Consider the following 19,243-nt stretch of genomic DNA (forward strand, 5'->3'; position numbering starts at 1 on the left):
CATCAAAATTATATGATTTCTAAGAGGCACAGGTTTATAATGCCTCATAACAAAAAAGGTAGCTTTTTAAGATAAGGATTTTATGTAAACTTTTGTTTGTGAATGAAAAAATAAACAGTATACCAGCAGCAGCTTTTGAATTTAACTTTAAATAGCAATGCTAGGAGGTTTTCTTTTTCCCTTCTGTTTTACATCTACACTAATCCTGCTTTATGTTTTAAGAGGTCTGACTTAATAAAATGAAAACTGTTTGATCAGCACAGTGGTATTCAGATGCTTCCTGTCATCTCACAGTAATCTAATTGAATTGGGATTTTTCTCCCTCTATTCTTTTTCTAAGGGATTTTGAAGAGTGTTTAGGAGACACAGTACATGAAACCTGGAATTTCCCTATTGGCGGGGGGAGGCTGGGTGGTCATCCAAGATTTGATGATGGAATAAGATGAATTATGTTTTGTCATAAAACTAATGCTATATTTAGTTTCATGTTTTGTGACTCGGATCTGTCAAAGATCCAGATCAGAGGTGATTGTTTCATTTCTTTTTTCCTTACAGTGTTTTATTTTCTTCTCTAGATTGGTCAGGTGAAGCAGGAGCTGTCCAGAAAGGACACAGAACTACTAGCCCTACAGACAAAGCTAGAAACACTCACAAACCAGTTCTCCGACAGTAAGCAACACATTGAAGTGCTGAAGGAGTCCTTGACTGCTAAAGAACAACGGGCTGCCATCCTGCAGACCGAGGTGAGAAGAATTCTGGTATTGGCAGGGAGTCACTTCCTTGCACCTTTTCACGTGTATTGCCTGTGCTGTTTTTGTTATACTTGGATTCAGGAGATATGAATAATGTAATGAATAATTCTTTAGCAGTGTGATCATACTATACTAAAACTATAACTGTCTTGGTTCAGTTCTTAGATCTAACAAATCTGGTGCAGTTTATGTATGCTTTTAATTCTTTGAACGTTCCCTAAGTTTGTACTTCTAAGTATACTTTGACATTATGAAATGTTGTAAAGATAGTTATAAAAAAGAAATCCAAATGAATCTTTTGTTCTCACCCATGATGAATCTTCTAGTCATGAATGGCAGTGAGCTTGGTTACCTTGTGTTTAGATTATTAAGTGTTCTTAATTTTTGATATTATGTCTAGCTTTATGTAGGCAAACTGCAGAATCTAGAAATTTTCTAAGTAGATCTTGTTTTGAACTACAGATCATGAGACAGTGTGCCTTCATATCCTGTTTGAAAATGAAGTTAGTATTTTTAGAAATAGCCTGTCAGCCCTGATTATAGGTAGGAATACCCTAAATAATTCCATATAGTTGAGAACCTATCATATTTGTAATGATCAAAGAGAAGGAATTGATGATGCTATTTGGATTTATTGCCTTAAATATTTTTTTAAAGGTCTAGTGAAATAGGGAACTTAGGTAGAAATAGGTAAACAGTTCTGCTTTATAGAAGAAAACATACAGCATACAACGTGGATTAGTTTTTTTTTTTTTTAATCTTTTTCTTTTAAAGAACCAGGTGGGTAAGTAAGGGCATGCTTGGATGGAAAAGAGGAATGAGAAGTAAAAAGAATGCATAAAAACATTATAGACCCAGAAGATGAGAATCTTCAAGTGAGGAAGAATGGGGAAATGACCAAAACTCTTTCATGTAATATTTTATTTTTGTACAGTTTGGGACTTTGTTGAAAATGAGAGATTTGGATGATGTATTGGTAATTTTCCTTACAACTCAGACTTTTTCTGTCAATCCATTATCAGGATAGCAATCTCATTCTACCTCACAGGAATATTTTAGATAAAACTTAGGTTTTGGCTCTGGGGTCATAGACTGAATTTGAAATTCAGCTTTACCACTTACTACCAGGTTATGTGATCCTGGGCATGTTATTTAACTTCACTGTGCCTCACTTTCCCTCCGTCTGTAAGATGAAGAGAGTAGGAGTGTCTGCCTCATCGGGTTGTTGTTAGGATTAAACTGGCTTATTGGACACAATAAAGCTTTTGTTATTGTCATCACTGTAGCTATTGATGTATATAAACTGAAAGTATTAAGAGAACACAGTTGGTTTTCTTTTCATTGGCATATATTTTATTTAGAAGATCTGCTCTTTCATATTTTTATTCAGCTAGTTTTATGTTCATCCAGGGAATTGCAAATATAAAATTATCTGGAAACTGTTACCTGCAAAGTTACTAACTTATGCCTTTATTAGAGTTTTTTGCCCCAGTCGCTGGTGTGCATGCAGTACTACAGAAGGGTCAGAAGAGGGTGCCAGTGTTTTGGAGGTGAGCCTACTTCCAAGTTTAGGACTGATGGCGTTGGCTAGAGGTGGCAGGTGTGTGACTCAGAGAATCAGGCAGTTGGTTAATGATAATGCAAACATTTAAAAGCTTGTCACAGTCTAATAAACAACTTTTTTCCTCTTGGCAATCCATCCTTTTCTTTGTACCCCTCTCAAATAGTGTTCTTATTCGCTAGGTCTCACACAGATGGGCTTGTGATTGATTTCTTGTACCAAAGAGAGTAAAGACTGTATTTGTGGTCATTCTTGAATGGTTCTTATTTGTTTTTAGCCACGTGGGAGTAACTGAGTTTCAGTGATTACCCCTATAAGTCACTAGGACAACTGCTCAAATATGACCATCTCATCCTAAAAAGGTAATACTGTAAAAGCCAACAATCTTTTGAGTATAGGATAATTATATGAATGTGATATGGTGATTTATTAGTATGTGCTTTTTTCCCCTCAAATTACTCTGGTGACATTTGACTGGGGTCACTTTTTCCAAAACATCTTTCTCATGTTAGAGCCCAATGAAAGGCAGTTTGAACCAGCTCTATGAAAATTCTCACGTATTTTTATAATTTGCTCGTAACTGATATTGTCCTCATCTCTCCAGCTCTCCTAGACTTTGATCTAACTCTCACATCGCTAAATCAAGCATGTATGAAAAAGAACATGGATCAAGGAGTTTTTAAAAATCCTTTAAGGAAAAATGGGATGTGGGAAAAGACCTGATTTTCTTCTTGTTCGTGGTCCAGGGAATGAGGCCCTTTTGTATTGGGCAGTGTACAATATATAGTATTTCTGGAATTGCTCCTATTTTATGAACATCTCTTTTAATCTGTTGATCTTCACAGAGGTGGTCTGGATTAGTACCATAGTGGTTAAAAGCATGGGCTTTGGAGTCAGACCTAAATTTGAATGCAGTTATCTATGTTTATTAGTTATGTGACCTTGGATGAATTACTTTACCTCTTTAATCCTTCATTTCTTCATTTGTAAGTACCAAACTTCCTATGGTTGTTGTGGTTAGAACAGATGTTTAATTATGTAGCTCTTATCTGAATTTAGAGGGAAATATTAAATATCAATGGGTTTCAAATTCTTTTACTTACCTTACAGTTTATAAGCACTTGTATTTTATTTGATCTCTGCTGTTTTATGTGATCCTCAGATTAATAGTATGGATTAGGCAAGATAAGTATTTTGTTTTGGTTTTTTTTTGCTTTCCTTGTGGTGAAGCTTTTAATTAGCATATGACTTTTGGTTGGCACTTAGGGCCAATCTCACTGGTACCCCAGAACTTTCAGTATTGGTTACAGTATTTTCAGGAAATTTTCTATTTTATGCCCATTTTCTTGTTTCTAAGTCTTGATGACATACTGTGGACCTACCAATGAATTTATTTTTTGTTTGAGTTCTCAATGTGCAGAGCTGATATTGTCAATAAATTAAAATAATGGACACCTTACTGCCTCAAAGTAGTACAATTTTTTCTTCTCCAGGACATTGAATTTTAGAATTCTGTTTTATTATAGGTGAATACTATCATCTATATCTTACGAACAGTTTGTAGGAAGTGGTTCTTCTTTCATAGCTGATCCAGCACAAAGTAAAGAACTGCCATGGATCTAGGATATTTAGGCACTAGAGCTTGGCTGTAGGTGCACTGGAGCATGCACCTTTTACTTGCATTCTCAACCCAATGCCCCAGTATGCTGTGCTCTTCAAGCTGGAGCTTTGACTTCCTCAGCACAGTTAAGAGTTAGCAATACATCCTTTGGACCAAAGTGCATTTTAGAGACTAGTCTTTCCATAATTCATAAAACATAATCGATAATACCTGATATTGGATGCTTTCTGTGTGTCATGCAGGGATGTGTACTTTCTTTCATTTTCTCAGTTAATCCTTGCAGTAATCTTCTAAGAAATAAGAATTGTCATAACATTTTAAAGATGGGCACACTGAAGCTTGGAGAGATTGAAGTTACATGAGTTGTTGAGTGATTACCTGGGATTCAGAATTTGATCAGTTGAAACTCCAAAGCTTATGTTCTTGGACATAATGCTATAATGCTTCCCTGTGAGGAATCTGAATATATGTGTATATATGAAACAACTTCTCAGAATAAAAGAGGATTTGGCGTCATGAGGTGGTTTGGGTTATTTTTCAAATACTGTTTCTCTCTTATTGTTCTAGGTGGATCATTGCTCCATCACCACTCTGAGCAGTGCTTAGCCTGTTACGAGTCATGGGGTAGTGGTGAGGGCAGGTGCTGTAGTGTAACATTGGTGTGGTGTTCAAGCCAGCTTGTGAAGGTAGCCTGATTAGCTTCTGAGTGCCCCCTTCTCCTCCACATTACCTATACCTGAGTAGAAGATCACCTCAGAAAAAGAGTGTTGGCAGAGTAGAGATATATATTATTACACTAGAGGCTCTCAGATTTGGGGGCTTCCTGCCCACCACCACCATTCCCCCAGCTCCGAATGGTGAGTTGGCACTGTTCATAGTGGTGGATGGGGCAGTGTCTTATTTGAGGAGATGCAGATAATGATGAGCTTAAGAAAATGACAGGAAAATATAACTGTAAGTATGGCTGATAATATGCTAGGGGAATAAAACAATGTATAAGTTTCAAATCTTGAGTATAAAACTCAATTTATCTATTGGAGAATAGAAAAAATTAGGGGAGGGGGTGGGGAAAAATAAGAGGTATGTAGACACCATGAAAAATGTTGGCCAAAATGGTATGAATAATGGGAAAGGCAACATATGCAAATAAGTTAAACTTAGATTAAAATACAAACCTCAACTGGATTAAAAAACAAGATAACAGAATATATTGTCAATAAGAGTTAAGCATAAGACAAAAAATAGCAGAATTAAAAATAATAGAAAAAAAATTTTAAAAATAAAAGGTATATCAAGAAAATATGTCTTCCCAATCTGATTTATTTTAACATTAGTTAATTAATTAATTAATTAATTTAAAAGTAGACTCCATGCCCAGTGTGGACTACAAGGAGGGGCTTGAAATCATGACCCAGAGAGCAAGACCTGAACTGAGATCAAGAGTTGAACATTTAACCGACTGAGCCACCTAGGTGCCACTAATTAAATTATCTTTTTTGGTGTTTTTTTTTTTTTTTTTTTTTTTTAAGAGTGAGTGTGAGTGGGTGGGGAGGTGTGGAGTAGAGGAGGAGGGACAAACAGACTCCATGCTGAGCGTGGAGCCCCACATGGGGCTCGATCTCATGACTCTGAGATTGTGACCTGAGCTGAAATCAAGAGTCATATGCTTAACTGACTGAGGAAAGAAGTCATAAAGCACAGAGGGCAGTGTTACATACCGATAAAAAGAACAGTGATTGTGAACATTTATGCATCTAACAACGTTGCCTTTAAGTGTATAAAACAACAGTGGGGAGAAACAGATGAATCAACAATTGCAGTTGGTCATTAGTACATGTTCCTTTTAGAACTTGATCAAAGAAACAAAAAAAATAATTTAGAAAATTTCAGTAACATCAATAAGCTCAAATAGGTATTCTGTAGAATATTGCACTAACAGAGAATATGCAGTGATTTTTAAGAACTTACTGAATAGTCATAAAAATCAAATTTTTGGCCACAGAGGAAATGTCAAAATTCTCAAGAATTAAAGTCACATGGACTGTTTTCTTTGACCCCTAATACAGCAAAATTAGCAATCAGTAATGAAGAATTGCAACATAAAACTAAAATAAATCTTGAATCTGAAAATGTACTTTTTCTGGGGGGGGTATAGTTGACACACAGTGTTATATTAGTTTCAGGTATACAGCTTAGTGATTTATCAAGTTTATACATTATGCTATGTTCACCACAAGGTTAGCTACCATCTGTCCCATTATATTGCTGTTACAATATCATTGTATTCCTAATGCTGTGCATTTATTCCCGTGACCTATTTATTCCATAACTGGAAACCTGTACCTCCCACTCCCCTTCACCCCATTTGCCTAACCCCCCCACTCCCCTGTCCTTTGGCAACCATCGGTTTGTTCACTGTATTTATAGGTCTAATTCTGTATTTTTTTTGTTTATTCATTGTTTTAGATGCCATTTATGAGTGGAATCATATGGTATTTGTCTTAGTCTGACTTATTTCACTAAGTATAGTACTATCTAGGGCCATCAATGTTTCAAAGGGCATGATCTCATCCTTTTTTATGGCTGTGTAATATTTCATTGTATATGTACCATGTTTTCCTTATCTCTTTGTCTATTGATGGACACATATTATTTCCATATCTTGGCTGTTGGAAATACTGCTGCAGTAAATATAGGGGTGCACATATCTTTTGGATTAGTATTGAAAATGTACTACTTAATAGTTGTTGGGTTAAGGGAGACTAGAATAGCAGTGCCTGGGTGGCTCACTTGGTTAACCGTCCATCTCTTCCCAGGTCTTGATCTCAGGATCATGAGTTCAAGCCCCATGCTGGGCGTGGAGCCTACTTTAAAAAAAAGAAAAAAGACTAGAATAGAAAGCAAAAGAAAATCTGTGGGATAGAACTAATCCTCTAGTTTTTAGAGGGAAATGTCTTGTTGTTATATTTGTCAGAAAGCAATAAAGAATGAAAGCAAATAAGCTAAGTGTACAAATCAGGAGACTAGGAAAAAAACAACAATCAAAACCAAAGAAACGGTAGGTTGGAGGGTAATAGAAACTAAGTCAGCAATCAGTAGAGTAGAGGATAAAATAAGCTGTTAGTTGTTTTAAAAGGGCTAATCAGACAGGATCATCTCTTACAGAATGATAAAGAAGTACTACTAGTACCATACAATTTAAAAATAATAAGACATTTATAAATAATTATATTCTAATAAGCTTGAAAAGATAGAACAAATACATTTCTGGAAAATGTGACAAAGTAGGTTCAAGAGATAATAGAAAACACGAACAAAAATCATTATGAAAATTAAATTGCTAATCAGTCTCAACCCTTCAACCCTATCTCTTCCTAAATCCTGTGGCTCAGATGGCTCTTTATCAAAAATTCAAAAATAAATGATCATTTTTATATTTAAGTTTTTCCAAAAAGTAGAAAAAGCAAGAAAGCCCAAGACTCTATAGGGAGATATGACGAAAAAGAAATTCAGAGATCTAGTGATATCAGTAGATGGTATAATTTAATACCGTAAGGATATTAATTTGCCTAAGTTAGTATATACGTCAATTCCAATGAAAATTCACAGCAGTAATTTTTTAGAAACTCATAAAGATAGACGTACAATGGTGGTTGCTATGAGTTGGGGGAATGAAGAGGTTTTGTTTTGTTTTTTTGTTTGTTTGTTTTTAATTGTACAGTTTTTGTTTTGCAAGATGAAGGGAGTTCTGGAGATTGGATATACAGCAATGTGAATGTACTGAACACCACTGAACTGTACACTTAAAAATGGTTAACATGGCAAATTTTATGTTTTGTGTATTTTACAACAATTGAAAAATTTTAAAAATTATATGGACAAATAAAGCTATTCTAACAGTAATGTGAAGAAAAAGAGGAAAAGGTGGGAGATCTGCCCTAATAGATCTGAAGATGTACTCCAGAGCCTAACCAAACCAATCAGTGCACCGCAGAATGGTATAGTACTGGCACAGGAATGGGCAGATAGAGCAGTGAAAAAAAAATAGAGTTTAGACATGTATGTAGAGGGGAGCATCATAAACTAGTGCTAATTAAGTGCGTGTTAGAAAACTGACATACTATATGGAGAATAAAATTGGCTACCTACCTGGTGCCAGATAAAACAGTGGACTTCATATTGATTAAAGACCTCAGTGTAAAAGAGAAAACAATAAAGCTAATCAATGAAAATGTATCTTAGGTAAGATATCTTAAGTGACACCATCAAATTTAAGTATTTCTGTTCAAGAAAGAACACTACTAACAAAGTTAACAAATATGTGACTGATTGGGAGAAGGTATTTTCACCGCCTCCCAAAATAACAGAGATTGAGATATAGAATAAATAAAGGATGCTTGGAAATCTATAAGAAAAAGAGACTATAGGGAGGGAGAGAAGGATTTAAATAGGCAATTAACAGACAAGGAAACCTAAGTGGTTAACAAATAAATATAGCATGGGATCCTCAGTCTCATTAGTAAAAAAGGAATGCAAATTTCAGAGACAAAAGCTACATTTCATTGATCAAATTGGTAAAAATTAGAAAATGAGTTAATATTCAGTGCTTGTAAGAATTTGGGCTAACAGGAACATAGATGGCATAGTTGGCTCCAGAATCCCACTCCTGGATATGTTCCCTAGAGAAAATTTCCCACTGGTCCACAGGAGGACATGTATAAGGAATTGAAAGCAGCCCAAATGTTTTTTACTAGAGGGGTTAGATAAGTAAAATACAGTGGATGTATACCATGTAATACTATGTAAAAGTCAAAAGCAATGATCTAGAAGTATTCATAGGGCCATACATACATATTTTTTAAAAGTAAGAGACAGAATGAGGTATATAGCATTCATATAAATTAAAAAATATGTATATAAAAATAAGCCTCTGTATTTCTAAGTTACAAGCAGTAACATCACACACATTAGAATGGCTGTGTATTGAATGAGGAATGTATATTGGATGTGGATGGAAAAATAATAAGACAACTTTGCATGGATAGTTTTAAGTGAATTGGGGATTATGAGTAATTTAGTTCTTCAAGTTGATAGGCGTTTGAAAGCATTAATTCTGACTGTGTAACTATTGTGAAGTATGTTGGATATGGTGTATTTACCACATTGATTCTCAGAGTTGTTGTGGCTGATCTCTCTGGCAGGGCAGATGTCCCTGTTTTTCCTCATCCCTTCCAACATTACGTATCTGTCAGCAAGGACTCTAACTAGGGTTTTTCTGAAGGGTTATTCTTTTTGGTAACTAAGGGACTTGGATTTTAATGGTGACACGTGGATAGCAGACCTTGGCCCTAAATAGGGTAGGGATTTGAAACCGATACTCGGGTGTAAATCCAGGACTTTCCTGGGAAAAAGTGGACTAGAAAAAATTCCTCCTACAGTATTCATTGACAGTATGAGAAACTGACTTACCTGGTCTTAGAGTTGGAGGTAAGGTGTCTTCTCATGAGCTTTGAATTTGAAATATGCACAGCTGCTGTTAACACTGATTTTAGCCTAGTCCACACAGAATCCCACAGATGAGAGCTCTGCTTAGAATGAATTTACAATTCCAAATTACTTAAACCTGTGGAATTTAACCTGTTCCCCCCCCCCCCCATATATCAGAAGTAAGAACAAATAGAGTGATTAGGCCCTTAGGAACATTGGGTAATAGAATGAGACCACAAATGAAAGATTAAAATGAAGGATGGAGTAGTTAGCATAGGAGCACTCTTTGGAATGGAGAAGAAGATATAACTTCTTGGGCTGTTGTTTTAGGACTGTTGAGAGTAAAACCTGAGGCAGTGTAATAAAGATAGCACTATCTATAGTTGTTTAGTGTCTTTTAGTCTTGGCTTTGCCACTTAATTGTTATATAAGTTTATACTTACTTACTTACTTTTATATATTTATTTATTTATTTATTTATTTATTTATTTATTTATTTATTTATTTATTTATTTATTCCATGCAGAATGTGCCCTCTTTAATACCCATCACCAGGCTAACCCATCCCCCCACCCTCCTCCCCTCTATACTTACTTATAGAGAAAGATCATGAAAGGTAGAGCTTGTCAGTTGCTTCTAGTCATTGGTATAATGTTGTTAAATGATACAGCGGGTGAAATTCTGCATCTGCATTCTGTTGTTGTCTTCTCTATCATAGGAGTAAAAAGAGTAGGTTGTATATTTTAATAGCGGGGAAATGAAAGTGAGGACCTAAGATGAGTGAAAAGAGAAATTATAAGAAAGCATCCAAGAGATCTATCCAAAGTGTGATTCAAAAACCAGTGGCCTCCGCTCACTTAAGAACTTGGAAACACAAAATTTTTTTTTTTCTTAATTTTTATTTAAATTCTTGTTAGTTAAGGTCCAGTGCATTAATGGTTTCAGGAGTAGAAGTCAGTGATTCATCAGTTACATACAACACGCAGTGCTCATCACAACAAGTGCCCTCCTCATTACCTACCCATCACCCAACTAGCCCATCCCCCACCCACATCCCTCCATCAACCTTCAGTTTGTTCTCTATCATTAAGAGTCTCTTATGGTTTCTGTCTCCTCTTTTTTTTTTTCTTTTTTCTTTCTTCCCCCTTCCTATATGTTCATCTGTTTTGTTTCTTAAATTCCACATCTGAGTGGGATCGTATGGTATTTGTCTTTCTCTGACTTATTTCACTTAGCATAATACATGCTAGCTCCATCCACGTCGTTGCAAATGGCAAGATTTCATTCTTTTTAATGGCTGACTAATATTCCATTTGTGTGTGTGTGTGTGTGTGTGTGTGTGTGTGTGTGTGTGTGTGTGTGTATGTGTATGCCACATCTTCTTTATCCATTCATCAGTTCAGTGGACATTTGGGCTCTGTCCATAGCTTGGCTATTTTTGGTAATTGCTGCTATAAACATCAGGGTGACTGTGCTCCTTTGAAGCTGTATCTTTGTATCCTTTGGGTAAATATCTAGTAGTACAGTTGCTGGACTGTAGGGTAGTTCTATTTTTAACTTTTTGAAGAACCTCCATACTGTTCTCCAGAGTGGCTGCACCAGTTTGCATTTCACCAACAGTGTAGGAGGGTTCCCCTTTCTCTGCATCCTTGCCAGCATCTGTTGTTTCTTGTATTAATTTTACCCATTCTGACAGGTGTGAGGTGATACCTCATGTCTTTTTTTTTTATATTTATTTATTTGACAGAGAGAAAGAGAGAGAGTGAGCACAAGCAGGGGGAACAGCAGAGGGAGAGGGAGAAGGAGGCTTCCCGCTGAGCAGAAAGCACAACATGGGGCTTGATCCCAGGACCCTGGGATCATGACCTGAGCCGAAGGCAGACACTTAACGAATGAGCCACCCAGGCACCCCCCTCATTGTCTTTTTGATTGGTATTTCCCTGATGCTGAGTGATGTGCAGCATCTCTTCATGTGTCTGTTAGCCATCTGGATGTCTTCTTTGGAAAAGTGACTGTTCATGTCTTATGCCCATTTCTTAACTGGATTATTTGGTTTTTGGGGGTTGAGCATGATAAATTCCTTTTAGATTTTGGGTACTATTTATCAGATAACAACATTTGCAAATACCTTTTCCGATTCTGTAGGCTGCCTTTTGGTTTTGTTGATTGAAGTTTCCTTCCCTGTGCAGAAGCTTTTCATCTCATTGAAGTCCCAGTAGTTCATTTTTGTTTTTGTTTCCCTTGCCTCTGGTGATGTGTCTGTCTAGTAAGAAATTGCTATGGCTGAGGTCAGAGAGGTTCTGCCTATATTTTCCTCTAGGATTTTGATGGTTTTTGTCTCACATTTAGGTCTTTCATCTGTTTTGAATTTATTTTTGTGTATGGTCTGAGAAAGTGGTCCAGTTTCATTCTTCTGCATGTTGTGTCCAGTTTTTCCAACACCATTTGTTGAAGAGACTGTCTTTTTTCCACTGAATATTCTTTACTGCTTTGTCAATTAGTTGACCATATGGTTGTGGGTCCATTTCTGGGTTTTCTCTTCTGTTCCATTGATCTATGTGTCTGTTTTTGTGCCATGACCATACTGTCTTGATGATTATAGCTTTGTAATATAGCTTGAAATCTGGAATTGTGATGCCTTTAGAAATTTAGAAATGTGATAGGAAATTATACTTAGTGATCTTGGACAAATCACTTAGTTTGGGCTTTGTTTTCATCAGCTTTAAAATTAGGAGTTTAGATTATTAATTTTTAAAAAGTTTATGAAATATTGCCAAATACAGGAAAAAAATGCAGAAAGTAATATAATAAACACCATAAGATTTAACTTACATTTATGTTGGGCCCCATTAGGTGATAATTAAAGGTTCTTTAAAAGAAAAGGTTCTTAAAAAATCTTACTCTAAACTAAATATTCAGTGGAAGATCTGGGTTAAGAATATTTTGTTAGAATCTCAGAGTTTTCGAACTCTTGGAGTTAGGAATAAAGATTTGGAAGTTGTTATTATGGAGGTGGTGGTTAAAGCCTAGGATTGAATTGATTTCTCCAGAGGAAGTTGTATAAAGTGAGATATGAGGAAGGGAAAATGATAGAGGATCCAGTAAAGAAAACTGAAGAGATGGGGTCAGAGAGTTAAAGAGGAGTGAATCATATTGGCAAAGACAACTTAGATGTTATAGGAAATTGTTTCCATGCAATTCTTACTGCTCGTATGTATTTAGATAGATGTATTTATTGATGTAAAATGAAAGAAGATTAAGATAACTTAAGATAATTTAGTTTTGTGATGAGAAGTGAGTAGCTGGGACACCTGCGTGGCTCAGTCAGTTAAGCGTCTGCCTTCGGCTCAGGCTGGGATCGAGTCCCACATCGGGCTCCCTGCTCAGTGAGGAGCCTGCTTCTCCCTCTGCCTGCCACTCCCCCTGCTTGTGCTTTCTCTCTCTCTCTGAAAGAAAGGAAGGAAGGAAAAGGAAGGAAAAGGAAAGAAAAGAAAGAAGTGAGTGGCCAAAAGAGCAAGGTAGCCATTTTTCTGTTCATGTCCATTGGTAGAAAAATCTTGTAGAGAAAAACCTTCTGTTTTTGTTGAAGTTGGCATAACTTGTTTGCCACAGACCTTGACTCTTGGCAAGCTAGGTGGATGCTGTTCCTCCAGTGCATTTTATGTGAATAAACAAGGTCTTATTCCTCTTGCCAGGCATGGCATTAGGGTGATAACTATGTGTCCTGCTAGTCTCTGAGGGGCTTTCCTGAATATGTTTTTTGTGGTTTGCAAAATACGGACCTCACGCAATATTGTACTATGGGCTTAGCTCACTACTAACCAAAATGATCAGTGTAGAATTCAGAGCAATTAATCTAGTAGTAGCAGAGTGGTTTTTGTGGTAATTTTTATCTTAGATCTCCATACCAGCACATTTTAAATTCTGTATTGCATGAGAAAAGCACACCAAGAAAAAGTGTATGAATTGAATACTTAGTAAAGAAAAGATCACTTAGTAATTAGAGTATGGACTTGAGTAACTTACTTTACCTAATATTTGTGATATGAGATATTTTTTATAGGAAAGCCTGAATTTCCAGCTACTCTTACACCGAAGGTTTGTGTTTATTACAAGAGTCTTCATTTTTTACCTTTTCCAGTCACCAATTCCTGTGGGTCTCATACCTGACATTCCCTCAAAATGGCATGCAGGTATTTATGACTGGTTAGCACTGGCACATTTACGGGTCACTTAACTGAGTGAGGGCTCTAATGTAAGCATGCAGCTAGGACATCTAGCTACTCTTGGTAAAGAAGAAACAGCATGAGGTCTTACATTTATTGTTCTATGGGACTTTAGTACTATCAGAATGAGAAACATTTAGAAATGCTGAGGGATGTATTCCTGCTGTATTCTGATTCCTTACCCACAGATGGAAAACATTTCATTTTTTTGAAAGTAATGCAGAGAAGAACTAAGAGATAAGGAAATTAGGCAGTTAAGATTTACGTACAAGTTTAAATGTCTGGGTTTTTTGCCTTTATAAAAAGAATTTAATAATGCATTTTGGGAATATTGTGTGAAATGTTTTTTAGGTGAGTTTGTTTTTTGCTTGTGGTTATTGGGATATGTGGTATATGTGTTAGAAGTAGAATATATAGTATACAGAATACAAATTAGAATGCAGAAGTTAGGTACAAATGATTTAGTATATGATTTATTTATTTTTTAAAATTTCTGACATATATACGTTTCTAAGACTTTGACCTCTTTAACTGTGCAGAAAAGTCAGTGGGTTCAATAAGCACCCTCTTGAATCACCATGACTGATGCCCTGTAATGGATTCAGCTAATAGGAACCAAATCTGATACTGTCAAATAGGATTAGTAGCCACGCAGGCCGGCTTGAGCAGTGCCTGAATGCCACGTGGATAAGGGTGACTGGGCTTGTTGGGCATCTTAAGCAGGCTGGTTGTTGAATTTCATATTCCACGAAGGTCCTTGCTCTGTGGTGGCAGTCCTTTTCTCCAAATTGAATCAATATTCAGTTCTGACATTTGTCTTGTGGACCTTTTTGTTTCTTTGCATGGTAGAGTGTTTCTGATTTTAATAGGTTGGTGAAGAAAAACCAAGGAAATGTAAAGACTTTTGTCATCTTGCACTTCAGAAAGGACTATTGGGGAACTCTGTGGAAATCACACAATTCATCTTTGTTTTGCATTGGATTTTAATTCTTGCTCTGAGATCTTTAGTGCTGAATTTACGCACCAAAACTGGACATTCTTAGTGGTAATATCTCTTGGATTCACTACATTACTGTAGTGCTACTGTTTGTCAGCAAAACATTTTTTTTTATTACTTTAAGTAATCTTTTCTTTTTCCATGTCTCTGAGGAAAATTTTAAGTAGGCTGGCTATCTTGACACATTACATTTCATAAGGTATTTAAGGGAAGAACATATTTAGGTCTTCTTTGATTTCGTTTATTAGTTATAATTTTCAGCATATAGATTTTTCACATGTTTTGTTAGATTTATACCTAGATATTTAAATTTTTTTGAGGGATTGTAAATGGTCATAAATTTTAAAAATTGAAGTTCAATATTGGATCATATTTAATTTTGTTCAGTTTATAAAACATCTACATTTTTAAAGCAAGTATAAATATTCATCTGTTTTCTTTAATATTACTTTATTAAGACCTGTTTCAGGCATATGAAATACAGATGAAAAAATAAAACAAACACTATAAAATGGTATCATGATGTGAAGTTTTAAAAATTTTAACAGAGTTGGATTTACCAGTATTTTTTCTTACGATATATCCTTTCTGTGTCTTTATTTATTTTTATTTTTTTAAAGATTTTATTTATTTGACAGAGAGAGACACAGCGAGAGAGGGAATACAAGCAGGGGGAGTGAGAGAGGGAGAAGCAGGCTTCCCGCCGAGCAGGGAGCCCCATGTGGGGCTCGATCCCAGGACCCTGGGATCATGACCTGAGCCGAAGGCAGACGCTTAACACTGAGCCACCCAGGAACCCCCCTTTCTGTGTCTTTAAACATGAAACCTTCCATGCCTCAGTGTCTTAAAAGTATTTTCCTGTATTTCCTTCCATTACCACCGTTAAGATAATGAACATGCCCCCCCATATTTTCCTGTACCTCTTTGTAATCCCTTTCTTTTGCCTTTCCCTGATATTCTTCACTGCTTTCCCTTTCTCCCTCTTCCCAGGCAACCCTTGATCTATTACTATTCTTTTCCATTACTGTAACTAGTGTACATTTTCTAGAATTTTATATATATATATGAAATCATATAGTATATACTTTTTTGTCTGCTCTTAGTGGGGTAATATATAATTAGTGGTTAAGATTGTAGGATCTGGAGACAGACCAGTTAATCTTAAAGTCCTGCTCTATTGCTTATTTATAACTATCTTTTCTAAGTCTCAGTTTCCCAGGTTGCCATGGGAAAGTGAACTTTTCCACAGGGAGAATGCAAATGAAGAAGATACGATGCTTGAGGATAGAATTGGGGGGATTTTTAATATACTGTATATAGGGTTGGCAAGCATGTACATGACCAAATGGAGAAAGGTTCAGAAATCTGAGGATAGAATGAAGAAAACCACTTAATTTAGAAGTAAAGATTTGTAAAATAAGTGACTAAAATAAAAAGGAGATGATAAGAGGCTGTGTTTGAAAGGATTGCTCAGGCTGGGAGAAAAACAAGACAAACCAGAATAGGGATGAATGACGAAAAAGAGATGATAGATGATGGGTTGTGCTATGCACCAAGAGTAGATTTAGTAAGTTGAGAGGAAAGAAAACGGTTGTTTCAGAAATAAGAATTGAAGTATTTGGAAGTTTTTAGGTGGACCTTTCCAGAATATAACAAGGTTACCATATATCATTATTAGAATAGGGGAAAATCAGAAGTGAAAAGTATTTATTGAGGGGGCATGGTAGAACTTGTGGTGAAGAATTATAAATGGAACCTACAAAGATTACTTCCCCAATTTCTGGCTTGGTGGGATAAATGGCATTGAAGTGGTTGGTACAAGTGTAGTTTAGCAGAGTGAAATCTGGTTTATTTACATGTTTTTCCTTTCCAGCATAGTCCAAGATAATTTGTAAGTACATAATGACTTAACTACAGAGTCTCAAATGAGACTAGTCTTGTAGGAAAATTTTCCATAGTACTTAGCAGTAAGTACTACCATACACACAGTATTGGTTCTCAGATACCTTATAGCTTAGATGTAATATTAGATTTTCCCTGAGAGTTTTGGTGTACTCTAAATGTGAGTCATTACCCATGTTACCTGTTTTTTCTTTGTGGGTTGGTTAATCCATAGACAGCCAGGAAAAATAATATAGGACAAGTTCAAGATTAAGGATGTTTTATAGAAATATACTTGTATCTTAGATTTGCACTTTCAGTGTTGTAGCCACCAGCTATATGTGGCTATTGAGCACTAGAAATAGGGTAATCCAAATTGAGATATGTTGTAAATATAAAAATTACAATATGCATTGGACTTTTAAGACTTAGTATGAAACAAAGAATGTAAAATAAAATAGTTCATTGATAGTTTTTAATATGGATTACATATTTGGAATGACAGTTTTATAGGTAGATTAAACAAGTTATAATATTAAAATTAATTTTGTTACTTTATTTTTTAATATAGCTCCTAGAAAATTTCAAATTTCATATGTGGTTTGCATATGACTCACGTTATATTTCTGTAGAACAACACTGTCTTAAGTGGAAAGAAATCCACGTCCCTATTTTGCAATATATACATATATATTTTGAAAGATTTTATTTATTTATTTGACAGAGAGAGACATGGTGAGAGAAGGAACATAAGCAGGGGGAGTGGGAGAGGGAGAAACAGGCTTCCCGCCGAGCAGGGAGCCCAATGTGGGGCTCAATCCCAGGAGCCTGGGATCATGACCTGAGCCGAAGGCAGACACTTAACAACTGAGCCACCCAGGCGCCCCCCTGTTTTGCTATAATAAATGTGTAACTATTTGCTGAATTGTAAATCCTTAGTGGAAAAGCAAAAAACAAAAACAAAAACAAAAAACCCCAAAATAAATTTGATGTGTGAGTATGCTTAATGAAATTTGCTTTGAATGGATTTAAAAATATGTACTATCATTAGATTTCTTTGATTTCATTAGATTTCTAGTTATTTGAAAGTTATATTTAGTGAAAGCTGTTACTAAACATGGGAGATAAAGGTAACTGGATGCCAGACTTTAGCTGACTGGTCTTTGGGCATGAAAGTGGACCTTTGCTTTCCTTTGTACAATGTCTCAATGCATTATGGGATTGTTGGTCTAAAAAGCATCATATTCTATCTCTAATTTCTATTATGTGATACAGCAAGTTTCATGCCTGATGATGCTTATGGTTTTCTTTCTAATTTTAGATTTTCTAAAGCAGTGTAGCATCACTTGGGAACTTGTTAGAAAAACTAATTCTTGTGCCCCAAACCCATTGAATCAGAACTCTGGTGGCTGGGCCTGGGAATCTGTTCAAACCCTCCAAAGAAGTGGCAAAACTCAGTCTCTTATAACAGTTCTCCATTTTATCCCTTGATTCAGATCATTTATCCTGGTATCATTGTATATTTAACTGATGTAAATTTTATTTTTGTTACAAAAGTGCTCATAAGGTTTTAGGGTTTAATTTCTAAATAGTTATAATTATATTTAGAGTGATATTTTATTTGATTCTAATGAAAGTTTACTATATACCTATCATTTGGGCAACTATACACATGTATTTGGAAGGGATTACATTCCTTTCTTTTCATTTAATCATTTGTAAAAATGTCACATTTTTAGGTGGATGCTCTCCGATTGCGTTTGGAAGAGAAGGAAACCATGTTGAATAAGAAGACAAAACAAATTCAGGATATGGCTGAGGAGAAGGGGACACAAGCTGGAGAGATACATGACCTCAAGGACATGCTGGATGTGAAAGAGAGGAAGGTTAATGTTCTTCAGAAGAAGGTAAGGTGCACGTGTTCTGAGTTTAGTTTCCTACATCTGGCATATATCCTCATTCCTACCATGTATGTGTGTGTGTGTATATGTGCATATATATGTATATATATTGATATCCTTCTCACCCTTTCCTCTGAAATGCTCACTTAAAAATTTTTTTTATTTTTTATTTTTCTTTTATTTTTAAATTTTAATTCCAGTATAGTTTTTTTTTTAAAGATTTTATTTATTTGAGAGAGAGAGAGAATGAGAGAGAGAGAGAGCACAAGAGGGAAGAGGGTCAGAGGGAGAAGCAGACTCCCTGCTGAGCAGGGAGCCCAACGCAGGACTCGATCGCGGGACTCCAGGATCATGACCTGAGCCGAAGGCAGTCGCTTAACCAACTGAGCCACCCAGGCGCCCTTAATTCCAGTATAGTTAACATATATAGTGTTATATTAGTTTCAGATGTGCAATATAGTGATTCAGGAATTCTGTACATACTTAGTGCTTATCATTAAGTATACTCTACTCATCAGGGACATTGGCCTATAGTTCTCTCTCTCTTTTTTTTTTTGAGTAGGCTCCATGCCCAGTATGGAGCCTGATGTGGGCTTGAACTCATGACCCTGAGATCAAGACCTGAGCTGAGATCAAGAGTCAGATGCTTAACCTACTGAGCCAACCCAGACGACTCTGTAGTTCTCTTTTATTGCAGAGTCTCTATTTGGTTTTGGTATCAGGGTAATGTTGGCCTCATAGAATGAATTTGGAAGTTTTCCTTCCTTTTTTATTTTATTTTATTATTATTTTTTTAAAGATTTTATTTATTTCTTTG

The 19,243-nt window shown here is 35.9% G+C and overlaps 1 protein-coding gene across 16 annotated transcripts in view; it reads left to right on the forward strand.

The window, feature by feature from the left end:
- Positions 1-19,243, forward strand: part of ERC1 (ELKS/RAB6-interacting/CAST family member 1) — a 560,596-nt gene that overhangs the window by 127,533 nt on the left and 413,820 nt on the right. For all 16 annotated transcript variants that reach the window (XR_003519825.2, XR_003519824.2, XR_003519826.2 and 13 more), the window contains 2 exons: positions 576-743; positions 18,265-18,432. Coding sequence is in view for 13 of the 16 variants with exons in the window: in XM_027593114.1 (XP_027448915.1) it covers positions 576-743; positions 18,265-18,432 (336 nt within the window). In the remaining 3 variants the exon portion in view is untranslated. The remainder of the gene's footprint in view (positions 1-575; positions 744-18,264; positions 18,433-19,243) is intronic.

Source organism: Zalophus californianus, chromosome 9 (genome assembly GCF_009762305.2).
Source record: "Zalophus californianus isolate mZalCal1 chromosome 9, mZalCal1.pri.v2, whole genome shotgun sequence".
Taxonomy (NCBI): domain Eukaryota; kingdom Metazoa; phylum Chordata; class Mammalia; order Carnivora; family Otariidae; genus Zalophus; species Zalophus californianus.